This window comes from Drosophila miranda, chromosome XL, assembly GCF_003369915.1.
Source record: "Drosophila miranda strain MSH22 chromosome XL, D.miranda_PacBio2.1, whole genome shotgun sequence".
Taxonomy (NCBI): Eukaryota; Metazoa; Arthropoda; class Insecta; order Diptera; family Drosophilidae; genus Drosophila; species Drosophila miranda.
In genome coordinates, this window is record NC_046673.1 from 7,240,916 (window position 1) to 7,267,231 (window position 26,316).

At 44.9% G+C, this 26,316-nt stretch overlaps 3 protein-coding genes across 8 annotated transcripts; all 3 read left to right on the forward strand.

Annotated features, from left to right (window-relative positions):
- Positions 1–12: 12 nt before the first annotated feature.
- LOC117187415 (myb-like protein Q) lies at positions 13–25,053 on the forward strand. 6 transcript variants are annotated; one of them, XM_033390058.1, is made up of 7 exons: positions 13–218; positions 938–1,010; positions 1,070–1,134; positions 4,242–4,277; positions 22,126–22,410; positions 22,531–23,788; positions 23,849–24,216. In XM_033390058.1, the coding sequence occupies exons 2-6, from the start codon at positions 938–940 to the stop codon at positions 23,137–23,139; spliced, it is 1,068 nt and encodes a 355-aa protein (XP_033245949.1). In that variant the 5' UTR covers positions 13–218; the 3' UTR covers positions 23,140–23,788; positions 23,849–24,216. The 6 variants fall into 6 exon arrangements, with proteins under 6 accessions (XP_033245949.1, XP_033245952.1, XP_033245946.1 ...); XM_033390061.1 differs by lacking the exons at positions 13–218; positions 22,126–22,410 and adding exons at positions 4,683–5,285; positions 24,939–25,053 and having other exon boundaries at positions 244–1,010; positions 4,242–4,562; positions 23,137–23,788; positions 23,849–24,220; XM_033390055.1 differs by lacking the exon at positions 13–218 and having other exon boundaries at positions 244–1,010.
- LOC117187656 (RCC1 domain-containing protein 1-like) lies at positions 2,035–3,083 on the forward strand. The gene is made up of 2 exons (XM_033390295.1): positions 2,035–2,895; positions 2,956–3,083. The coding sequence occupies exons 1-2, from the start codon at positions 2,678–2,680 to the stop codon at positions 2,966–2,968; spliced, it is 231 nt and encodes a 76-aa protein (XP_033246186.1). The 5' UTR covers positions 2,035–2,677; the 3' UTR covers positions 2,969–3,083.
- LOC117187050 lies at positions 24,939–25,553 on the forward strand. The gene is made up of 3 exons (XM_033388778.1): positions 24,939–25,011; positions 25,071–25,462; positions 25,545–25,553. The coding sequence occupies exons 1-3, from the start codon at positions 24,939–24,941 to the stop codon at positions 25,551–25,553; spliced, it is 474 nt and encodes a 157-aa protein (XP_033244669.1).
- The last annotated feature ends 763 nt before the right edge of the window (positions 25,554–26,316 follow it).

Below are 26,316 nucleotides of genomic sequence, written 5' to 3' on the forward strand. Positions count from 1 at the left end.
ATTGTTCGAATAATCAAACCCAAGCAGTTGGCGCTCTTTCTTCCATCGATAGTTGAAGAAACATCGATGTATCGATAGTAACAATGAAGTTTTTCAACCTTCAGCAGCTTTACTTGAACTCCGCGGAATTTTCGTTGCAAATACTATTTGCCATTTTTACAGTGAAAATAAAGTGCTTTGTTTTTTAAAAACTTAATCTTTTCCACAGAAAAAAGAAGGTAAATATGGTAAATGGTAGATTTTTATATATTTTATTCGAAATGTGCGGCTTGCCAGGCAATTAGTGGATGAATTTGAGGGCGCTTATGGTTTTTGAAGCCAACAAGTGCAAATGGCGATGGAGAATCATCAAAGTGCAATGAAATATTCGAAATATTTGCGGCACCGGCCTCTACACACTCGTGTTCCATGATAGATGCCTCAGAGCATAGAACTATCTCCCTTAAATATTTGGCAGCACAGAAAAAGTCGCCCAAAGTGAGACATCGCTTCTTCTGCGCAAAATGCAATGGATTGGATTGATATTTCTTCGATCCGCAGAAGTCTCACTTTAAGACTTCTGTGGGCATGTGTATGCCGGCATTTTTCGTTCACCAATACACAAAAAGATTAACCAGTGCTGCCAATAGTTCATCCACTGATACACACACGCACACACAGCACTCAAGCCTCCACGACCTCTGACTGGGCAGCACTGTCGTGGTAGGCGTCTGTGTCGGGCAGTAATTCCGAGAAACTTCAGCGTGTATTAGTAGACCACTCCGCATAAATAAAATAAATTTCCCATAAATCAATTTTTTTTGTGCAACCGATCGCCATAAACAAACGAACAGACGACTGGGAGCCGATTACTTCCATTTCGCTCGAAGCAGTGAAGGTTCTCGTTCAGCGGTGTTTCTTTCCAATAAACATTTTCATTTCTTTCTCGCACAAAAAGATGTCGGAGAATAGCTTCAACTCAAAGTATTTGGACGATGACGATGAGGACGATGCGATTGCTGCCTCTGAGGGTGTGTACCAATGAATCCTCTAAACTAAATATAATCCACGCGTTTGTCTCGCGCTTTAGGCAAAGTTTCGAGCCAGGTGGCCAAGCGCATCTGGCAGCCAACCATCGATGATACTACCCCTGGGGTCTGGGAGCCGCCCGCTCTAGCGGTGAGCGGGACCGCCTCGGACTTTATACACGAAGTGATGCGCTCTCTCTACGGCGACAACAGCAAGGATCCGGAGAACGGCTCCGCCCAGTACTTCAAGGCGGCCGAGAATTATGCGCTGTTTGGCGCCAACTACATGGGCTTGGAGGAGGACAAGAACAAAAAACCGCCGCCGGGCTTCGACCAAAGCTCCAGTCAGATTGCGGCTGGATCGGCCGGAGTATCCGGCCAAAGCTACTCGGGGGTAAGTGGTGCTCTAGGCTTTCAATGAATTAGGAATCGATGATTCGTTGGCTAGAATATGCCCAATATGCCCTCCTTCTTAGCTGTTCTGAGGAAAACCCCAACTCTATCCGTATTTCAGGGACCCTCTTCATCCGGAATGGGCGGCATGGCAATGTCCCAGCAGCCGCAGCACAAGGCCGCGAATCAGCCAGGACCTGCAGCGCTGCTTCCACAGCAGCAGCAGCATCCGCGTCATCCTTCGCCAGCGACAGTGCCCAGGGTCATAGCCGAGGCAGCAGCTCTGGCTGGAGCTGGGGCTGGCATCGACATTGGCCTGCACGCCCATGGACATCTGCCCAGTGCCACGGAAATGGCCATCGGACACATTTACCAGGAGCTCATGGGCATGAATTTCAATCAGGCCAATATACAGCAGCAGCAGCAGCAACACCACCACCAGCAGCAGCAGCAGCACCACCACCAGCAGCAGCAGCAGCACCACCACCAGCAGCAGCAGCACCACCAGCAGCAGCAGCAGCACCACCACCAGCACCAGCAGCAGCAGCACCACCAGCAGCAGCAGCAGCACCACCACCAGCACCAGCAGCAGCACCACCACCAGCAGCAGCAGCAGGCGGCTCTGAAGCAGCAGGCGGCTCTGAAGCAGCAGGCGGCTCTCCTCTCCTACGGCCAAAAGGCCGTAACAGCAACTGGCATAGTCCCTGACCCACGCGACGTATGTTCTCAAAGCGGTGTTTCTTGCGTATCGTGCCCGTTTGCGTCGCCAGGTCCACTTCTGGGACAACTAGAGTACGGCCAGGACATTACACTCCACACCCACAGATTAGATGACTAGTTTTCAAATATTTTGTTTGTTTGTTTTGTCGAGTTTGTTGTCGTCTCCTCTGGGCTGATGACCGACAGCATAGCAAGGCGTACTCTTAAACAGTCTTCAAAGTTATTTAGTTCTACGACACACACATTGCGGTCCGCCTCAGCAGATGGATCCCTGTGCCTGTGCCCAGAATGTTGCGGCTCCGCGCGTACTGGAGTCCGATTCCACAGGAGGGCGAGGCATGAGTTCAATATCTTCTTGTTGCTGCAGAGCGCCTCCCGGCTGCTGGGTTTTTGCAATGATTAAAATGACCTTCATTCCCTGATGACAGACAGTCACTGGAAAACGGTCAAACTGGTCAAAAGACCAGTCCAACGCCTTCCTCTTCGAGGAGGACGTGCGGCAGCTGGCCGTCGGCTGGACCCACAATGCGGCGCTGCTCCGCAACAACGAGATCCTCATGTGGGGCCGCAAGTGCTACGGACAGCTGGGCACGGGCTCGATCAGCGAGCAGCAGGCGGTGCCCCAGCCACTGAGCCTCCGACTGCCCGACGGCCAGACGCCTGCTCGCGTGCACATGGGGGCAGAGCACGGCCTGCTGCGGACTACAGCCGGCGAGATCTACACCTGGGGCTGGAACGAGCACGGAAACTGTGGCAACAACAGTACAGAGAATGTGTAAGAATCTCCCTTCTGCCAGTGGATTGGCTTTAAATTCAATTTTCGATCAATTTCCAGATGCAGCGCGTGAAGTTGGCCGGAGCTGGCTCGGGCTTCTGTTACGCCATTTCCGAGTCGTCTGTTAATTAATTTTATAATAAATGTTAAAAATGCTTAAAAATACTAAACGGAATATCGAAATTAAGGTATTTGATGTCGGATCATGAGCAAAATTGTACGAATAATCAAACCCAAGCAGTTGGCGCTCTTTCTTCCATCGATAGTTGAAGAAACATCGATGTATCGATAGTAACAATGAAGTTTTTCAACCTTCAGCAGCTTTACTTGAACTCCGCGGAATTTTTGTTGCAAATACTATTTGCCATTTTTACAGTGAAAATAAAGTGCTTTGTTTTCAAAAACTTAATCTTTTCCACAGAAAAAAGAAGGTAAATATGGTAAATGGTAGATTTTTATATATTTTATTCGAAATGTGCGGCTTGCCAGGCAATTAGTGGATGAATTTGAGGGCGCTTATGGTTTTTGAAGCCAACAAGTGCAAATGGCGATGGAGAATCATCAAAGTGCAATGAAATATTCGAAATATTTGCGGCACCGGCCTCTACACACTCGTGTTCCATGATAGATGCCTCAGAGCAGAGAACTATCTCCCTTAAATAATTGGCAGCACAGAAAAAGTCGCCCAAAGTGAGACATCGCTTCTTCTGCGCAAAATGCAATGGATTGGATTGATATTTCTTCGATCCGCAGAAGTCTCACTTTAAGACTTCTGTGGGCATGTGTATGCCGGCATTTTTCGTTCACCAATACACAAAAAGATTAACCAGTGCTGCCAATAGTTCATCCACTGATACACACACGAACACACAGCACTCAAGCCTCCACGACCTCTGACTGGGCAGCACTGTCGTGGTAGGCGTCTGTGTCGGGCAGTAATTCCGAGAAACTTCAGCGTGTATTAGTAGACCACTCCGCATAAATAAAATAAATTTCCCATAAATCAATTTTTTTGTGCAACCGATCGCCATAAACAAACGAACAGACGACTGGGAGCCGATTACTTCCATTTCGCTCGAAGCAGTGAAGGTTCTCGTTCAGCGGTGTTTCTTTCCAATAAACATTTTCATTTCTTTCTCGCACAAAAAGATGTCGGAGAATAACTTCAACTCAAAGTATTTGGACGATGACGATGAGGACGATGCGATTGCTGCCTCTGAGGGTGTGTACCAATGAATCCTCTAAACTAAATATAATCCACGCGTTTGTCTCGCGCTTTAGGCAAAGTTTCGAGCCAGGTGGCCAAGCGCATCTGGCAGCCAACCATCGATGATACTACCCCTGGGGTCTGGGAGCCGCCCGAGAAGCCCCTGCCCCACGTGGAGGAGGATGCTCCGATGAGTGCCGAGGCCCTGGCGGAGGCTCTAGCGGTGAGCGAGACCGCCTCGGACTTTATACACGAAGTGGAGCGCTCTCTCTACGGCGACAACAGCAAGGAGAACGGCTCCGCCCAGTACTTCAAGGCGGCCGAGAATTATTCGCTGTTTGGCGCCAACTACATGGGCTTGGAGGAGGACAAGAACAAAAAACCGCCGCCGGGCTTCGACCAAAGCTCCAGTCAGATTGCGGCTGGATCGGCCGGAGTATCCGGCCAAAGCTACTCGGGGGTAAGTGGTGCTCTAGGCTTTCAATGAATTAGGAATCGATGATTCGTTGGCTAGAATATGCCCAATATGCCCTCGTTCTTAGCTGTTCTGAGGAAAACCCCAACTCTATCCGTATTTCAGGGACCCTCTTCATCCGGAATGGGCGGCATGGCAATGTCCCAGCAGCCGCAGCACAAGGCCGCGAATCAGCCAGGACCTGCAGCGCTGCTTCCACAGCAGCAGCAGCATCCGCGTCATCCTTCGCCAGCGACAGTGCCCAGGGTCATAGCCGAGGCAGCAGCTCTGGCTGGAGCTGGGGCTGGCATCGACATTGGCCTGCACGCCCATGGACATCTGCCCAGTGCCACGGAAATGGCCTTCGGACACATTTACCAGGAGCTCATGGGCATGAATTTCAATCAGGCCAATATACAGCAGCAGCAACACCACCACCAGCAGCAGCAGCAGCACCACCACCAGCAGCAGCAGCAGCAGGCGGCTCTCCAGCAGCAGCAGCAGGCGGCTCTGAAGCAGCAGCAGCAGGCGGCTCTGAAGCAGCAGGCGGCTCTCCTCTCCTACGGCCAAAAGGCCGTAACAGCAACTGGCATAGTCCCTGACCCACGCGACGTATGTTCTCAAAGCGGTGTTTCTTGCGTATCGTGCCCGTTTGCGTCGCCAGGTCCACTTCTGGGACAACTAGAGGACGGCCAGGACATTACACTCCACACCCACAGATTAGATGACATGGAGCGATCGAGTATTTGAACTAGTTTTAAAATATTTTGTTTGTTTGTTTTGTTGAGTTTGTTGTCTCCTCTGGGCTGATGACCGACAGCATAGCAAGGCGTACTCTTAAACAGTCTTCAAAGTTATTTAGTTCTACGACACACACATTGCGGTCCGCCTCAGCAGATGGATCCCTGTGCCTGTGCCCAGAATGTCGCGGCTCCGCGCGTACTGGAGTCCGATTCCACAGGAGGGCGAGGCATGAGTTCAATATCTTCTTGTTGCTGCAGAGCGCCTCCCGGCTGCTGGGTTTTTGCAATGATTAAAATGACCTTCATTCCCTGATGACAGACAGTCACTGGAAAACGTTTCTCCAGCATCACTGCCGTGGTCTGTTGTACCTCAACCGTCGACATCTTCTGTTGAAGTGTTCTCCGCTTCTGAATTTTAGTGTATAGTTTCTGAAGGGCTGGGCTGGACTGGAACACCTATATCATGTTCGGCCTTGTCAGCCGATCCGTGCCAACGTCTTTGAAATCGTTGAGCGGTGAGAGCGGTGCTGTGTTGCAGATCCGCTTCGGACAGCCCCCCACATCCACACCACCCACATCATGCTGTGTGGAGTGCCCTGAGGCCTGCGTTTCATTGACAAGAAGCGACCAGAGTGTGGGACACGCCCGCAGATTCTGCAAGTGAAGATCAACTACAAAGGATTACTTACTTTGTCATTGCCATGAGAGGCGGAGGGAACAGCCACCGTTGTGTTGATGTGATGTTCCACCAGTTCCACGGGTTGTTTTATGGGCAACGAGCCCAAGCAGATTGTGCGCTACAAGCGAGGATACCCTTTGGATAAAAAACACAGCCGCAACTGTGGCGGATCAGCTGAAATCGCTGCCAAGCTGCAGCCAATGCGGTGGGATTCGTCAATTCGAGTATGTGGGAACGGGAGTTTAAAGTGTGACGGTGGTACTGTCCACCCGAAGTCGCTCCAGTCGTTTTCCGTACAAGTCCATGTTAAAAAAAAAAATAAAAACTGTTTTTTTTTTATAATAAATGAGCTTATATCATTTCTTTTCTTTTGTTCTTCATTCAAACGTAAGAAAATGCCGCCTTATTTCGTTTATTTTCAATGTACGCTCAACCCATATGTGCATGCATAAGTGAGCGAGTAGGTACGAACAAAGTAGAAAACAAAACTTAAAAAGTACAAGAAATTTAAAATTTTTTTGTCGATTAATTTTTTACGATTTCAGCAGAGCAAATCAGTTATTTTTTTTGCCTGTTATCGATTTCAGCTGAGAAAATCAGAAATATACCAAAATACCACTGTCGATAAATCCGATAGCAACTGCCTAGCATAATCAATCAGGGTGACCGGTTTACTATTTTCAACGGTATATAAAATCCAAAAAAAGCAAGTATTTAGAATAGGCCAGTTAAGTAGAAAATTGATTCATCGATCGTTTAAAACTTGGTGGGCATGGCTAAATGTTCTATATAGCTAGTAATATTCCACGGAATATCAAAAACAAGGAATATGCAAAACAGAACTTGAATTCGTCTGTATATTTACGGTATATTTTTGAAATGAGACGGTATCTTTCGGTATATTTCTGACGGTCGGACGGCATATTTTATCGATAAGGCCGCGGTCACACTCTTGCTGCGCGCGTCGAATAAAACAATGAAAATAGTGACGAATTTTTTTCCGTTGATGTATTGTTGAAGAAAAGCTCGCGGCGCGATGTTTAACTGGCAGCTCGTGTATTTTTGTTAATTTTTTTAAGTTTAAAAAATACGTTAAGAAGGCAATAAGTGTGAGTGAGCAGGGAGAAATAACCCACTACGAAACACGACGACAGCGACGCTGACAACGAAAAATGATCAAGCCGAATCTATGCGCCAAATCTTGGTTGTAGTTTTAGCCCAAACAACGACTAAAAACCACGGCTTAAAACGCACAAAGGAGAACTGCAGCTCTGGCTGGCGCTGCGGCGGCGGCAATCGACTACAAAAGCAGATTATTGCAGATATATACGTATATTTGTGTATATAGTTTTTTTTTTTTGCTGGTGTGACGCTCGTTTTGTTACGACGTTTCCGATGATCTTGGCCCGTTGTTGTTTGCCTTTCGTGTTGTTGTAACTCGTTTTGTGCGCGCGTGTGATGTGTGATTCATGCAACCCAACAGCACCAGCAACAACAACGAAAACGACAAAAAGAGTGAAATATGCTAAGTAAATAAGTGGCAGGCCAAAGAGAGTAGTAGAAGCCACAAAATACTTCTTTGACGCGTGCATCCTCGATTGAGAGCGCAAGATAAAAAGCCATACACAAAAACACACCACGATCGCGCTCAGTGAGAGTGAGCAAGAAAGAGAGAGATACAGACAGACAGACAGAGAGAGAGAGAGAGAGAGAGAGAGAGAACAGAGGTGTGTTGTAGTTGTACAGCTGTCAAGTGCGCCGAAGCAGCGGCAGCGACAGCGACTGCGACGTCCAAGTCCTTTTTCGTTCGACTAGCAGGCCATCTCGCTCGCACGCTAGATCACTATTCTCCTCCACTGCAGCTGCCTCTCTAACAACTGAAAACCGAAAAACCACGAACAAGAAGAAGAGAGAGGATGCCAACAACAAACTGCAGCAGCAGCAGCAGCGGCAGCGGGCAGACAAGCATAAAGAAGAGCATTCCATTGGAAAAAACGTGTGCATTATTATTAATATAATTAATAATTACTAAAACAACAACGAAATACATGTGCGTGCGTGTGAGTGAAATAGAAAGTGCATTAACAGCAACAAAAACAACAACAACAAACAGTAAAGTGTAAAAATACCAATACAACAAGAGCAATACAAACGAAATGAAGGTTACCGTTTGCTTCGGCGATGTGCGCATTCTGGTGCCCTGCGGCTCCGGAGAACTTCTCGTCAGCGAATTGGTCAAGGAGGCAACGCGGCGCTACATCAAGGCAGCCGGAAAGGTAAGAAGCAGCCCCCTATTCCCCCCCCCCCCCCCCATTCTATTCGACAGCGGAAATGCTGCACTTGAGAAAGAGAGTAATTACATAAGAATAAAATAGCTGAAGTGAAGCCCAAAACGAAAGACCCGACCCGAAAAACACACAAAAAAAGGTTCTTCTTGGGAGGAAGGGGAGCCGCCAGCCCCTCGGCGCTCTGCGGCAAGACAGAGACAAGAAACAATGAACAGTAACAGTGACAGTGACAGAAGAAGAGTGCATAAGTGTGTGTGTGTGTAGGTAAAATATTTGAATAATGATAAGACAGTGATGGAAAGAGAGGGTGAGGGAGCAGAGGCAGAGGCAGAGTGAGTGAGCCATAAAAACAAACACCGAAAAAAACGAGGAATTTCGTAGAGATGATAACAACAACAAACAAATCGAAAAGAAAGAAGAAAGAAAGAGCCAAAATAAGCATGAGAATTATAATAATGTAAGAGAAAAAGGCAAGCTGGCAATCAAAAGAACATTTTTGATATCTCTCTGAACCCATTTGAACCCATCCCGGGTTACAACCACAGTAACCAGCGGTGTGTGTGTGCGAGGCAGCGACAGGTAAACAAAAAAAACGCCACAGTGAGAGTGGGAGACGAGATGCACCGCGCTACCCTATGGGGATCCAGATCTGGAGATGTGGAACCCTAATTAATGGGAAATTTGTGTGTGTTTTGGGATTCGGTTGGGTTGGGATCCTACGAGTAGTATAATTAATCAAAAAAGGTCTGGCTTTTCCACTGAAATCAATTTTCGAATAGTGGGGAGTGGAGCTGTAGCTTTTCCATTTTCATTAAGTCATTATATGAATTATTTGGATATGTGCTCCAGTAGGGGGCCGCGGGCCGCGGGCCTGGCTCCATTTCCGGTGCAACCTGTGTGAATTTTTCCGTTCATTTCGGTTCGGTTCGGTTCGGTTTGCTTCCATTGTCTGGCCGCAAAAGATGTGAAAACTGTGTCAGCTGTGCAGCGAAGAACGAGATGAGACTGTGAGACCTGGAGACGCTCTCCATTTCGCGATCACGTGTGCAGCCGATTCCAGACCAAACCAAATCAAAAAAAAAGAAAAAACTCCCCACAAAATCTACAACTTGCTAATTATGCAATTAAATTATACCACACCCCGTAACCGTACCCCGTGCCCCGTGCCCCCGCTCTGAATAACTTTTTCTGCAAACTCGACAAAAATCAAATGTCTTCCCAGCTTTGCATTTTGGAATTCTTTACGGCAGTCGGTGGGTCTCCTCTCCCGATATATTCGTACTGCTTGGAAATATTTTCACTCCGATTCCGATTCCATTTTGTGCTTTGCAGCTGCTTTGGCTCTATTTTGTGTTTTCTTTTTATTATTTATCTCTCCATTCGTCATGGTTTTTTTGTGTGGATTTTCGCTATTCTTTCTTTTGTTTCGAGCATGTGTCAGAGACAGAGCCAGAAACAGAAACAGATTGAAACCAATTGCAGTTGCATATTCTAGCCACAAGATACAAGATAAGTCTCATTATGGCATTTAAATATGTTTTATTCGGCATGTGGGTGGCATTTGTGGACTTTATTCCACTACTAGTATCTGTGGAATGCAACCCCCGGGGGGCTATGGAGCAATGGATAAACGATACATGTTCCCTTGTTGTTTGGTTTGTTTTTTAAAGAATTATTAACTGAATCCCGGAAATGTTTCGATTGCATTTGATATTTTAATTTGTTCATTCTGAGAGAGAAAAATAATATAGTACCACAACAACATATTTTCCAGTATTGTTTAAATCATTAATTAATCAATTAAAATTTTAATGTAAGATATACATAATATATAATATATATTTCATTTAATATGTTTCATATTTCAATTAAATATATTTCCTTATTTTTATTTTCTTTTTTAATTCAAAAAATTTAAATTTTTTAATATTGAATTGCCTAAAACGTATGTTCATGAAAAATCCTTATTTTTCTCTTTCTATATTTATATTTATTTTTCTCAGAGATATGTAAATATTTAAATGAAATATTCGATTTTTCAAAGTTATTATTCAAATTTAAATATAAAATATATATAGATAATTTAATATATTTCATATTTGAATAAAATATATCCTACAAATGTAATACATATATTTTTTTTTACTTTAAAGAGTTTTTTATATTTTTATATATATTTCATATATTAAATATTAGTAATTAAATAATAAAAAATAGTTAATTAATTCAACAAATATATTTATTTTAAATTAATTAATTATTTTACATATTGAATTGTCGAAAACGTACATAAAACAATCCTTCTTTTACAATTTCCACTGGCATAATATTTATATATTTATTTTTCTCAGAGAAAAAAAATATTTAAATGGAATATTCGATTTTCCATATTTGAATTAAATATACATATTTCCTACAAATGTTATATATTTGTATATATGTATATTTTATATATTAAATTTTAATAATTAAAAATAATTAATTAATTAAAAAAATATATTTATTTTATATTTTTTTAATTAATAATTTTTAATATTGAATTGTCGAAAATGTATGTGAAACAATCCTTCTTTATTTATTTTTTATTATTTTTATTTTTAAGATTTTTTAAAAAATATTTTTAATCCGTTCCCTTGATTCCACGATCTCCCCCTTAGAGCTCCTTTGTTCGAGCGCCGCTTTAGTGGGCGTTTCGACGTTTCTTATCAAAAAAAAAATAAAAGCCCGCTCTGTTTTGGGGGCAAGGGGCAAGGGGGAAGGGGTAGGGACTGTCCTCCCCGTGCCATCTCGTCGTGCAATTTGCAATTTGCCGACTAGCAGATACCCTTTTTCCACGGGTGAGGAGGAGGGGGGACATCAAACGCAAAGCTTAGCAACAAAAAAAAAATTCATTGAGCATTTTTCGCTTGTCTCTGTCGCTGTCGCTGTCTCTTTCTCTGTCTCTTTCGCTGTTTCTGTGTGGGGCTGCTGCTGCCGCTGCTGCTGAAATTCTTGGCATTAAGTGGCAACAGCAGCAGACGGCAGCAGAAAACCAGTTTTTGAACAATTTGTACATTTTTTTTTGTTCAGTCATAACGAGAAATATCCAACGCTCTCTCTCTCTCTCTTTCTCTCTGTCTCTGTCTCTGTCTCTTTCATAGATGTATTTTTTGCACTAAAAATTTGTAGATTTTTCTACAACCGCTCCCCCCTCCCCCCCCACTAATTGTTAGTGTATTTTGAGTGCGCTCTAATTGGTTTAAGACCCCCCCCCCCTCCAATAATTAGAATGAAAATATGGTAGCAGCCAGCACCTCCCATATGGAGAATGAAGGCGTTGCGCGGAGGGAGGGGTGGGGGGGACTGGGCACTGTGTGGAATGTGGAACGACAATGAGTACAGGCGGAGCGGAGCGGGGTGGGGGGGGGGGGGGGGTGGGGGGGGGAGTGGGGGCAACGAAACAATCAATAAAACCAAGCAGCAAACACCTTGAGAAGTTTTCATGGAATTTCGCATGGAATTCCTTTTCGAGGGGGGCTCGGAGGGGGGGTTGGATCGGATCTGAATGGATTCTACACCCAAACTGGGGGATAGATTACGGCATATATAGGGAAGCAGGTTCCCATTGCCTTCCTTTGCCTCCCTTTTGCTCTCCTTCATTCTTTTTCTTTGATTCTCTAACGAGGCAAAAATATTTAAAGTATTTAAAAAGCAAAAGCAAAAACCATGGACAAATGAAAGCCAATTATGAGGCTCAAAAGGGGGGGAGACACCGGAACCAAAAACAAAAACAAAACCAAAACCAAAACCAAAACCATGGCAGATGTTTTACGACCTGCCTCAAACTACCTCTAATTCTAGTTCTATTCCATTCTATTATATTTTCCTGCCTGCTAGGTATATCTATTTTTTTTGTTATCTAATCTCTTTTCCTTCCCCTCCCCCTCTTCCCTCTCTGTTTCTTCTTCCTTTCCTTCTAGAAGAAAATCAATTTTTTTGCTTTACAGTGCAGGGCATTGCTATAAAGCCAAAAAAGGTCTAGCGGAAAATAAATAAATATATATAATAAAAAAATGAATAATAATAATAAAATTAAAATAATAATAAAATAAATATAATATATAAAATATTATATTATATATATTATTATTATAATATTATATAATAAAATATATAATAAATAATTAAATAAATAAATAAACAAAAAATAATATTTATTTTGTATTTAAATACTTTTTTTTTAACTATAAAAATGAGACAAAAATTAGGCTGGATGAGTGGAGAGTACTTTGAATTGTTCATATTTTTTTAAATTTTCAATTCAATTTCAAATTTTTAAATTTAAAAGTGGCATTTTATCGTTTTCCATGGGCTCTAAAGATAAATATATATTTGAATTATTTATTATTTTTATTATTATTAATTGTTATTATTTATTTATTATTATTATTATTTATTATCATTATTTATTATTATTATTATTTATTATCATTATTTATTATTAATATTATTTATTTTTATTATTATTTATTTTTATTATTTATTATTATAATTTATTATCATTATTTAATATTATTTTATTATTTTTATTATGGGTATACATCTTTAAAATATAGAGTAAATCACCCTCCACCCTTGTGGCTTCCAATAATAATATTCTCAGTCTCTAAAAAATTCCACAAATATTCTTTGATGGCAAAACGAGCCTTGCCTGCAGGTCATAGGTCAGGCAAGAACCGTTCTAGAAGAAATGTAAACAAAACCAGAAAAGTGTTATAAGAAAATGAGTCTATTTTTCAAGTGGCAGACACGCAGCGTCAGGGGACATTCCTCCTCCTCCAGCCATCAGCCATCAACCGTCAGGTAGCACTGTACTACAGAACAGGGCAACCCCCAGCGATTGCAGTGGCCTATACTCGTAATAATAATCGTTTTTGTTTCTGTTTCTGTTTTGTCGGTTGTCATGACAGCCACCTGAAGGTATACACATATAAATATACATATATGTATATACCATTCCACGTACAAATATATGTATGTCTGTACATGCATGTAATGACTGGCCCGAACGTACTTATAGCGTCACTTTTTTTCTTTCTACTAGTAGATACATATCTGTAGATACTATTATTATTATTATTATTGGCAGTGCATTGTGGGCCTTGCTGATTCACTGTCTGGCTCTCTCGTCTCTCTCTGTCTGTGGCAATCCAGATACCAAATTAGGAGCGAAAAATTCAATTGAATTACGGTTTTGATGTGTGTTTTTGTTTTTGTTTTTGTCTCTCTTTATATCTTCTGGTAATTGAAAATAATTTCCACAGCGACACCCACTCGCCACAGAAAAGAAATATTCATTGGGGCTATCGCCCACATTCGCTCTATCGATCGATTAGAACTCAACAAAATATATACAATATCCATCGATTGGCAGACAAAAACCTCAATTGAATTGTGAAATTCTAAGAAATGGAAGAGGAAAAATCGTCCAAAATAAGAGTAATTTACGTGCAGTGCCACTCGGTCTAGGTCTCGGTTCTGACTGGAAACCTAATGGAAATCCTCCTCTTTCAAACTGTGGAAAACTCTTTTCTCAATGGCCGCTGGGGGTGGGCAAGGGGAGGGGTGGGGACAAAAGAAGGAGGAGGTGAAAAAGTCAAGGGATAAAGATGGAATTGAGGTATGTTTCTATTTGACTTCCATTTGGCTGCCGCCTCGCACGATTGCACGATTTTTTTTTTTTTGTGGATGCCTGCAGGAGGGGCGTTTGGAGGGGGGCGGGGGATATACGTTCCATTCTAGAATTACAAAACGTTTTATTGCCACACTAATTGAGTATCTATTTTCGGACACGCGCACGCACGTGTGTGGGTGTCTGTCCCGTTCCCCTTTCCATGCCCTATTCCCGGCCCTGCAGGGTATGCCGTGTCTCATCTGGGATTTGTGGGCTCTCGACTGGTATTATCAGCATTTTCTGCTTCGATCTGAGGAGATCTAAGACCTGCTACGACCGAAGGGCGCTGTCGTATGACGCGTGACGCGTGTAGCATTAAGGATTCGATAAATCTAAGCATATAAAAAGGTATTTTTAAAAAGAATAAGCGAAGGAGTAGTATATTTTTCGTATAATCCTAGTTCCTGGCGGGATCTCTAATGGGAATATTTCCTGACAGTCCCCCTCGCATCCGTTTAGATCGGAATACCTCTGACGGGGTATATTCTAGTCGTAAGAGTAGGTCGTATAGCATATTCCTGTGGCGTGGTGTTTGGGTGCGGTGCGGTGCGGTGCGGTGGTGTGTGTGCTCCAGATGGCTTTTGGTTGCGTTTTATGCTTCCGCTTTTGGGATGCAGTCGTTGACTACCTTTCGGTAGCGCCTAAGGATCCCCGGATACCCGGGCGCCTGCGATTGAAATTAGGGTGGGATTAGAGGGAGGGGTTTGTTGGTGGTGGGACAGCTGCTGTTTTTGTGGCATGCAACTGCTTGGCAACAGCAATGCAAACAGCAAATTAATTTGTTCAACTATTGACGTTACGTTTGCCCAAAAAGCGGAAGCATGGAACCCGGAAACACGCACACTCCCCCGCCCCCTCGTTGCAGCCATAATTCGAGAGGGCTTTCCAGGGGGGCAATGGAGCGAGCTCCATTGAAGTGGAACCACGGGTCAAGTGCACGAGGGTTTCTTCACCTTCAACCTTCATTTATTTCTTGAGCTTATCATCGGATGAATGGAGGCGGAATGGAGGCGGTACCTTGACCTTTACCTCTTTTACGGTATATGATTATCATTATCTGAAATGTTTTTGTTTTATAACAAATTTTTACTATAAATTCACTTTACTTTTGAAAGATTTTCATTAATTTTCCTCAATTATCGACTAGATTTTTCGTGTTTCCAAAAAAAAATGTCTTGGAAATTGAGACTTTAAAAACTTTAAAATTAAATTGTATTCTTGTTGTTGTTTCGTTTCGCCTGTTGACTAGTTTTATTAGTATATATATTAATTTGTTTTTTTTTTTGTTTGTTTGGGGCTTTGAACAAACGGAATTAACAACAAAACAAACAAAGGCCCAACAATGCAGCGATCTGTGGCGGTCCGTTGTCCAAAGTGGGCGTGGTCCTGATCTCCCAGTCCCAGAGTCCCACAGTCCACAGTCCCAGTTGCATCTCACGCCCCACTTGGCTCCACATTCTGGTGTGCAACAACGTGACGTTTTTGGGAAATGAGTAAGCGCAAAATAGGCACGGTTTGCAGCATATAAACAGAGAAGCTTTGGGCCATTACGGGTAGTACATATATGCATGGGGCATGGGGCATGTGGCATGTTGTGTAAACCCCATAAAAGCGTTCAACCGATCGCACATGAATGATATATGCCCTCTCGTATGTCCAGTGTTTGCCAAAAGGGTTGGCTCTTGGGTCAACATACCATATAGCCATATAGCCCAGCCCCATGGCCAGTCATCGTCATAAAGCACGCACTCTCTCTCTCTCTCTCCGCATTCGATTCTTTCGTTGAAAGAAAACCTCTGCTAAAAAAGATTTTTATTTCTTTTCTCGTAACAAAAATCGCAAAAATCTCAAACCCAGAACGTCGCTCACGTTTCGGTGATAAAAAATAATGACAAATATATTTTGTTCTGCCTGTTATGCCCTCTAATGAGCTGGCTTCAGTATCGAGTGCATTGAATTAACGGTTATTAAAGCAGAGCTTTCCAAGCAGTACAGGCAGCGGCAGAGAGAGAGAGAGCGCTCGAGAGAGCTTTGTGTAAGGTCAGGCACCCAGACACACAGGAGCAAAATCTAGGAGCAAAATCGTGTACAGTAATTCTTGAAATCAAGGGGAACAATCGGCTGTCATTAATATTAACAAATTATGTACACAAACAATTTGTGGGGCCGCATGCGAGAGTCGTATGTGCGTTGACTCACATTAGCACCTAAAAAATGAGTCGGATCGTATGTATTTCCTATGTATTTATCCAGGTGTTTCCCTCTAACAAAAACTCAGGCGAAACTTTAATAACAAAAAAAAAAAATGAATCATCCGAAAGAGAGTTAGGAGCACGGCAAGACAGGAGAGAGAGAGCGAGGGAGAGGGAGAGCGAGCGCAAGAATGCTGATGAAGGCCATCGGCAAAGGTTGCCCGATTCCGAAGAGTGCCGAAGATGCCGCTCAGGGAGGGAGGGAGGCGGTGGCGCGGCTTTGGCGGCTTTGGTTTTGTTTTTGCTTTTTTTACATTCTTGTTGCTTGTGCTTTATACCGTGTAATTGTGGCTTGTAAGAGAGTATATCTGTGCCATGGCTTGTGTTCGATTATAAATGCAAGAACTCGATGAATGGGTATCCCTTGAGACGTATTCTCGGACTGTGAACGATTTTCGTAGGCGCTGCACGTGCAAGCAAAAAGGCAAAGCGAGAACCGCAACGTTAATCCCCTCTCTCGCTCTGTCGCACCCGCATGGGATAGGTGTGCCACGCCTAAGAAAAAAAAATTGCGCATTTTGCCGTGTGGCCGCCCCCCTCCCCCATACCCCTGCTGCGCGCTTAATTAATTAAATAATTTGCGGCGGGGGCGATGATCTCGCCATCTCTCTCTCTCTCTCTCTCTCTCTCTCTCTCTTTGCATTCCATGTTGTCGCTCTCTTGTCGCGCTGTCTCTCTTTTGTGCTTACAAAAGACTGAGGCGACAAACTCGGCAAATGGCGGACAGCGACGACGACGCGGCGGTGTTCCAATTGAGCGCGTGTTCGACTTGTGGGCACCCACATGCCGCAACAACAACAAAAAGAGCTTTGGCCTTGAAATTTCATAGCAAAAAAAAAACTACAAATAAATGCCCTTTTCCAAGGGGACATTTCTTGGGAAATTTCTTTGAATCTTGAATCCGCCATGCAATTGGCGAGAGCGAGCAAGGAACGGGTACATCTGTGGTTAAACGGTAAACGGAAACCAGAGAGAGAGACGCGCTTTCGGTTCGGTTCCGTTCGGTTTCTGATTAGTCAACAAATACATATGGTCGGTACACCCGGACAAACAATTTCCATAGTCCACTTTTCTTCTATCTCTTTTGATGTCTCTTTGCGTGCAACAATTATTTATTGTTTAAAAGTCACCAAAGACTTTCCATTTATTTCATTTCCTTTACTCGGCTTCTCTGTTGTAACCATTTTTGGGCTTTTAATTTCACTTCCATGAACAAAAAGCTACAACAACAACAACAAAAAATACAAAACAATTTATTTCTATAAAGAAAACAGTTTGAGAAAAAAAGGTTTGTCATAGTTGAGGCTTTTTTTTTTGTATTATATGTACATATATATTTTTATTTATTTTTATTGGGGCTTGAGGTGTTCAGAGCCTTTTCAGGGCCTTTTTAGAAAATATTCTTAGGCGATTTCCTGCTTCCTGACTTTGCGGTTCTCAGGCGGGCCGTAATCCACCTCATAGACGGCGTAGACCACCGACAGGCACTCATTTCTCCCTGCCGCTGCCATAAACTGCGTGTAATCTCTTTTTAATGTGCCTGTCGCCTGTCGCCTAGATCATTGATGGAATTTCCTAGAACTGGAATAGAGGGCCTGCGTCAGCGTTTGGGCTTTCAAAGGGAAGATGATATGGTGGTATAGATGGCATAGAAAGGCTTGTTTGTTGTGTGATTGTTTTTGGCCCGGGAGTACTGTACTCCTCAGCATCAAGTGTCGTTTAGCATGAAATCGCGATCCCTTTGTTTGTTGCCCCCGTGCCGGGGCCGGGGCCCGTCTCAACGTTTTGTGCGGATGAAAGGAGGCTTTCATTTAACGCTTTCTACCGAACTACAGTGGGACAAACATTTGCGATGCTCTCTCCCCCTACCTTTCTTTATCAGTGTTCACTGTACCCCCTCCTCCCTTCTCTGTGTGTGTGTGTGTCATGCGACATCCCCCCACCCTGCGCGCTCGCGTTCTGGATGTCGTTTCGCCCTTTCAATTCCGCAAACAATAAATTATATTGTTTTGGATACCTGTGGCTGTCACACACACACACACGCACACGCAGGCAGGCAGGCACGCCCATATGCCCGTCTTCGTCTTCTGCTTCTTCATCTCATTCTTGGATCTGTGCTTTTGTTCTCTCCCACCAACAGCAGCAGCAGCAAAAAAAAAAAGGGATCAGCGAGAGAGCGAGAGCGCGCGAGAGAGGAATTCCCAATGCACCGTTTATTGTTCGGGTTTTATCTCTTTGTTTGCTTGACGGGTGCTGGAGCGAGAGCGAGTGGGAGAGCACAGCACACTTACTCGCTTGATTGATTGATTGATTGATTGAGTGATGCTGCGACTCCAGCCTCAGCTTCCGTCTCAGCTGTGGCCTGTTCGCCTTGAAAAGCACTTCGCAATGCGTTTCCGTCGTATTGTCATCTCTCTCTCTCTCTCTCTCTCGCTCTCGAGCGATGCTTTTGCATAACTCAATAATTGGACAGAGGAAAACGAAGACGAAGCTTTTGTAATGAACTTTTGTTGACCTGCCGCGGCCTGACCCGCACTCTAACCCCTCTAGCCCCCCACCCCCCTGGGGACACGGCATTGCGGAAATTCACACACATTAAAACAAAACACAAAAAAGAAATAAAAAAAGAAACAAGAAAATGGCGCTTGCGCAATATCCGATACGATTTTCGTTTATCGTTTGTCTTTTTATTCGTGATTTTGGGACACCCTAGGAGGAAGGGGTAGATGGGGCAGGCAGTCGTCTGCGTTCCTTCCCCAAAAAGAGTAAAAAATAGTGTATTTGCTGTTCAACAGTGCCCCCGTCTTTTAGATTCAATACCAAAGCGTTTCTCCACTGTTCTTAAGCAGAAAGGTCATACCACTCAATATTAAAGTAAATTTATTAAAAATACAAGGAATACTGGGCAAATTTTAGCTTTTTAAACCAGCTTTCATAACTTTTTTATTGTTGTATTAAAACACTAACATATAGAACTAATTTGAAACAAAAAAATTGGAGCTGTAAAATAAAAACTTTTCTTGATTTTCCTTTAAATTCGTGGTGTAGTTTCTGTTGGCTTAAGTCTATGGGCACCACTGTACTAGTCGATTCCACTTAGTGGAAGATGGGAATCAGCAGAGGGGAGTAGAGGGGAGGGGAATGGAGTGCCGGGGAGTCGAGTGTGGCACGAGAGCTGTCTCTGGGTCACCTTTTGGTCGGATTTGTTACGTTGGCGCTAAATGACTTGCCCAAAAAACAACGAAAAGCGAATGACGAATGACGAATGAATGAATGAATGAATGAATGAATGGACCAAATAGTGCCGAATCATTAGACCAGGACATGATCTAACGTTTTTTTATGTTTTTTTGTTTTCCACTTTATGTGACACCCTTTAAGATTATAAGTATTCGAGAACCACCCATGAAATTGTTAGGCCAACCATAGACATGCTATGAGGCGATGCAATCGAGGGGCACTGCTGCATGACGCGCCGAACCGAACGCAAACGTTTATTTATTAATTATTGTGACTATTCTATAAGCCGCTATGAAACAGTATCTGTGATAATATTTTATATTCAATTAAAAAATAAAAAAATTAAAAATCCCTAATTATTTGTTTTTAATAAAGCTTAAACCCTTATAAAAGAAGGGAGATCCTTTTCTACTTCAGAGTCAATGTCAGGCACACTTCAAGTTTTGCATTCCAATTAATTTGAACTCCACTTAATTAATTAATTAATTAATTTTTTATTTTTTTTTATATATATGTATTCCTAACGCGAAAGTATTTCTACTTTGTGTTAAGGCGCTAGTCACATGGAGTTCACATAGTTAGGCTTTTAAATATAATGATTTTCCTACCCTAACCATAACAAAAAATTCCTTTTTAACAGCTTAAATATTTTATTTTTTTTTTTTAAAGCTAAATTAGTAATTTCTAGCTATTATACAGTGTAACCACCTCTATTTCTGGTCACATATAAAATTCTTTTTGGCTTTTAATACTTTTAATAGGCGTCTGGCAGGTTTCTATAGGTGTCTCAATATTTGAAAAATGTTCCCTTAATTTTTGCTTAACCAATTTCGTTTCTTGAATCTTCCCACAAGTTTTCGATTGGATCTAAGATTGGGAGATTGTAATTATTTCTTTTATGAAAAGTTCTGATAACTCATGTGCCCTCGATATAGAGGGTTACCGAACAGTCGAAGGAGGTGCTGAATCCCTTTGGGTACTCGAAAGTAGCATGTTTTGGAATATCGTCATACCCCCGACCGATCTGTAACAGATTTCTAGCATGAAGCGCGCTTGGGGCACCAGGATCTAAGCTAATCTTCTCCCCCCACCCGCACCGCTCCACGATATTAATATTCAGAGCAAGTCGATCCATAAATAAAGCCAGACGGCAGACGACAGACGTTCCCTAAAAAATGTCTAGGGAGGGGTTTGGCTTTGGCTTTGGGTTGGGCTCTCCGCCTCCTCCACCCTTAACCTCCCTCTAAACCAGATCCTCCCTCTGCCGCTTTCCCGCCCTCTCCTCCCACGCTGACACTGGCGATTCCTCTCACGTTTCCTGCGCGGACTGCGTGTCAAATCAGAGTGCCGTGCAGCAACGGGAGGGAGTTGCAACTCCCATCATTACTGGGGAGCGGGGGGGAGGGAGGAGCCCCACCCGCAACACACGACAGCAACAAAAGCAACAGCAAAAACGAGTCACGAGCCACCGACTTAAGCCGCTTGTAATTGATCGTGTCTTTGACATTAGAAAAACATTTTTTTTCTCTCTCTCTGTGTCGCACACGACCCCCCCCCCCCTCTCTCTCTCTCTTTCTCTCTCTTTTTGCTGCTGCCACAAAAGACGAGACCCCAGACAAGACGCCAACTGGTGCACGGCGGCTAATAAAGCGCACGCAGTGGCAGTGGCAGCAACAGCAAATCCACTTAAGAGGGGGGGTGGGGGGGGGGGGGGGAGTGGAGGGGTGAGAGAGTGGGGGGGAAGCCACACAAGGGGAGAGATTCAGCGAGTGTCAAATGAAATGAGACGTGGAAGAAGTCAGATTGTGTGGCATGTGGCGGGGGGGAGGGAGGGAGGGAGGAAGAGAATTAAGGGGCAAAAGCAGCAGGGTAGAGGCAGGGAGGCAGGGAGGAAGGTAGGGTAATGCAACAAGTTGGTGGCAGCGGAGGGCGAGGGGTGTCGTGTGGTGCGGTGTGGTGTGGTGTGGGGCAATGCTCTCAATGCATGCTCTTCCCCCCTTCTGCGTGGCTTTCATTTGAAGTCACAGAAATGTTTTCCAACCAATGGGGGACAGGGGAGGAGTGGGCTGAGGGGGAGGGGGAGGGTAGAGGAGGAGTGGGGGAGGGGGAAAATATTTCAGGGCCCAAGACCCTTCGATTACCAAGGGGAATATATTTTTTATTATTTGTATGCCTAAATAAATATATAATAAATTTGTATATATAGTATAGGCATAAATATGTATTTATATATAATTTATTTGCTATATTTATTTACAGGAATGTACTTCTATTATTAAATTAAGGGATCTAAGGGGTCGAGCACCTGAAATGAAGGGTATAAAGACTCTAATACTATTTACAGGGTGACCCATACAAAATTAGCAAAAGATAGACAGATAGATAGAGAGAGAGAGAATAAATTGTATGTGTCACAGGGAAAAAATAAAGTTGATAAGATGTCCGGCGGCGAACGCCAATAATCCATCCATGTTGTCCATCAAAAGAAAGCGATAGAGAAACAGATAGAAATAAAGAGAGGGAGAGACAGAGTTGGGGATAAAGATAAAGACAAAGAGTTTCCTTTCTGAAAAACAGGATGTAATATAGCCTAAAACAGTTGGCAAAAGGCGGGGAGATGCCTTTCAACCCAGCCACAGAAAAAGATACACGAGGAGGAGGATGCTCCGATGAGTGCCGAGGCCCTGGCGGAGGCTCTAGCGGTGAGCGAGACCGCCTCGGACTTTATACACGAAGTGGAGCGCTCTCTCTACGGCGACAACAGCAAGGAGAACGGCTCCGCCCAGTACTTCAAGGCGGCCGAGAATTATTCGCTGTTTGGCGCCAACTACATGGGCTTGGAGGAGGACAAGAACAAAAAACCGCCGCCGGGCTTCGACCAAAGCTCCAGTCAGATTGCGGCTGGATCGGCCGGAGTATCCGGCCAAAGCTACTCGGGGGTAAGTGGTGCTCTAGGCTTTCAATGAATTAGGAATCGATGATTCGTTGGCTAGAATATGCCCAATATGCCCTCGTTCTTAGCTGTTCTGAGGAAAACCCCAACTCTATCCGTATTTCAGGGACCCTCTTCATCCGGAATGGGCGGCATGGCAATGTCCCAGCAGCCGCAGCACAAGGCCGCGAATCAGCCAGGACCTGCAGCGCTGCTTCCACAGCAGCAGCAGCATCCGCGTCATCCTTCGCCAGCGACAGTGCCCAGGGTCATAGCCGAGGCAGCAGCTCTGGCTGGAGCTGGGGCTGGCATCGACATTGGCCTGCACGCCCATGGACATCTGCCCAGTGCCACGGAAATGGCCATCGGACACATTTACCAGGAGCTCATGGGCATGAATTTCAATCAGGCCAATATACAGCAGCAGCAGCAGCAACACCACCACCAGCAGCAGCAGCACCACCACCAGCAGCAGCAGCAGCACCACCAGCAGCAGCAGCAGCAGCAGGCGGCTCTCCAGCAGCAGCAGCAGGCGGCTCTGAAGCAGCAGGCGGCTCTCCTCTCCTACGGCCAAAAGGCCGTAACAGCAACTGGCATAGTCCCTGACCCACGCGACGTATGTTCTCAAAGCGGTGTTTCTTGCGTATCGTGCCCGTTTGCGTCGCCAGGTCCACTTCTGGGACAACTAGAGTACGGCCAGGACATTACACTCCACACCCACAGATTAGATGACTAGTTTTAAAATATTTTGTTTGTTTGTTTTGTCGAGTTTGTCGTCGTCTCCTCTGGGCTGATGACCGACAGCATAGCAAGGCGTACTCTTAAACAGTCTTCAAAGTTATTTAGTTCTACGACACACACATTGCGGTCCGCCTCAGCAGATGGATCCCTGTGCCTGTGCCCAGAATGTCGCGGCTCCGCGCGTACTGGAGTCCGATTCCACACGAGGGCGAGGCATGAGTTCAATATCTTCTTGTTGCTGCAGAGCGCCTCCCGGCTGCTGGGTTTTTGCAATGATTAAAATGACCTTCATTCCCTGATGACAGACAGTCACTGGAAAACGGTCAAACTGGTCAAAAGACCAGTCCAACGCCTTCCTCTTCGAGGAGGACGTGCGGCAGCTGGCCGTCGGCTGGACCCACAATGCGGCGCTGCTCCGCAACAACGAGATCCTCATGTGGGGCCGCAAGTGCTACGGACAGCTGGGCACGGGCTCGATCAGCGAGCAGCAGGCGGTGCCCCAGCCACTGAGGCTCCGACGGCCAGACGCCTGCTCGCGTGCACATGGGGGCAGAGCACGGCCTGCTGCGGACTACAGCCGGCGAGATCTACACCTGGGGCTGGAACGAGCACGGAAACTGTGGCAACAACAGTACAGAGAATGTGTAAGAATCTCCCTTCTGCCAGTGGATTGGCTTTAAATTCAATTTTCGATCAATTTCCAGATGCAGCGCGTGAAGTTGGCCGGAGCTGGCTCGGGCTTCTGTTACGCCATTTCCGAGTCGTCTGTTAATTAATTTTATAATAAATGTTAAAAATGCTTAAAAATACTAAACGGAATATCGAAATTAAGGTATTTGATGTCGGATCATGAGCAAAATTGTACGAATAATCAAACCCAAGCAGTTGGCGCTCTTTCTTCCATCGATAGTTGAAGAAACATCGATGTATCGATAGTAACAATGAAGTTTTTCAACCTTCAGCAGCTTTACTTGAACTCCGCGGAATTTTCGTTGCAAATACTATTTGCCATTTTTACAGTGAAAATAAAGTGCTTTGTTTTTCAAAAACTTAATCTTTTCCACAGAAAAAAGAAGGTAAATATGGTAAATGGTAGATTTTTATATATTTTATTCGAAATGTGCGGCTTGCCAGGCAATTAGTGGATGAATTTGAGGGCGCTTATGGTTTTTGAAGCCAACAAGTGCAAATGGCGATGGAGAATCATCAAAGTGCAATGAAATATTCGAAATATTTGCGGCACCGGCCTCTACACGCTCGTGTTCCATGATAGATGCCTCAGAGCAGAGAACTATCTCCCTTAAATAATTGGCAGCACAGAAAAAGTCGCCCAAAGTGAGACATCGCTTCTTCTGCGCAAAATGCAATGGATTGGATTGATATTTCTTCGATCCGCAGAAGTCTCACTTTAAGACTTCTGTGGGCATGTGTATGCCGGCATTTTCGTTCACCAATACACAAAAAGATTAACCAGTGCTGCCAATAGTTCATCCACTGATACACACACGCACACACAGCACTCAAGCCTCCACGACCTCTGACTGGGCAGCACTGTCGTGGTAGGCGTCTGTGTCGGGCAGTAATTCCGAGAAACTTCAGCGTGTATTAGTAGACCACTCCGCATAAATAAAATAAATTTCCCATAAATCAATTTTTTTTGTGCAACCGATCGCCATAAACAAACGAACAGACGACTGGGAGCCGATTACTTCCATTTCGCTCGAAGCAGTGAAGGTTCTCGTTCAGCGGTGTTTCTTTCCACTAAACATTTTCATTTCTTTCTCGCACAAAAAGATGTCGGAGAATAGCTTCAACTCAAAGTATTTGGACGATGACGATGAGGACGATGTGATTGCTGCCTCTGAGGGTGTGTACCAATGAATCCTCTAAACTAAATATAATCCACGCGTTTGTCTCGCGCTTTAGGCAAAGTTTCGAGCCAGGTGGCCAAGCGCATCTGGCAGCCAACCATCGATGATACTACCCCTGGGGTCTGGGAGCCGCCCGAGAAGCCCCTGCCCCACGTGGAGGAGAATGCTCCGATGAGTGCCGAGGCCCTGGCGGAGGCTCTACCGGTGAGCGGGACCGCCTCGGACTTTATACACGAAGTGATGCGCTCTCTCTACGGCGACAGCAGCAAGGATCCGGAGAACGGCTCCGCCCAGTACTTCAAGGCGGCCGAGAATTATTCGCTGTTTGGCGCCAACTACATGGGCTTGGAGAAGGACAAGAACAAAAAACCGCCGCCGGGCTTCGACCAAAGCTCCAGTCAGATTGCGGCTGGATCGGCCGGAGTATCCGGCCAAAGCTACTCGGGGGTAAGTGGTGCTCTAGGCTTTCAATGAATTAGGAATCGATGATTCGTTGGCTAGAATATGCCCAATATGCCCTCCTTCTTAGCTGTTCTGAGGAAAACCCCAACTCAATCCGTATTTCAGGGACCCTCTTCATCCGGAATGGGCGGCAAGGCAATGTCCCAGCAGCCGCAGCACAAGGCCGCGAATCAGCCAGGACCTGCAGCGCTGCTTCCACAGCAGCAGCAGCATCCGCGTCATCCTTCGCCAGCGACAGTGCCCAGGGTCATAGCCGAGGCAGCAGCTCTGGCTGGAGCTGGGGCTGGCATCGACATTGGCCTGCACGCCCATGGACATCTGCCCAGTGCCACGGAAATGGCCATCGGACACATTTACCAGGAGCTCATGGGCATGAATTTCAATCAGGCCAATATACAGCAGCAGCAGCAGCAACACCACCACCAGCAGCAGCAGCAGCACCACCACCAGCAGCAGCAGCAGCACCACCACCACCAGCAGCAGCAGCACCACCACCACCAGCACCAGCAGCAGGCGGCTCTGAAGCAGCAGGCGGCTCTCCTCTCCTACGGCCAAAAGGCCGTAACAGCAACTGGCATAGTCCCTGACCCACGCGACGTATGTTCTCAAAGCGGTGTTTCTTGCGTATCGTGCCCGTTTGCGTCGCCAGGTCCACTTCTGGGACAACTAGAGTACGGCCAGGACATTACACTCCACACCCACAGATTAGATGACTAGTTTTAAAATATTTTGTTTGTTTGTTTTGTCGAGTTTGTTGTCGTCTCCTCTGGGCTGATGACCGACAGCATAGCAAGGCACTCTTAAACAGTCTTCAAAGTTATTTAGTTCTACGACACACA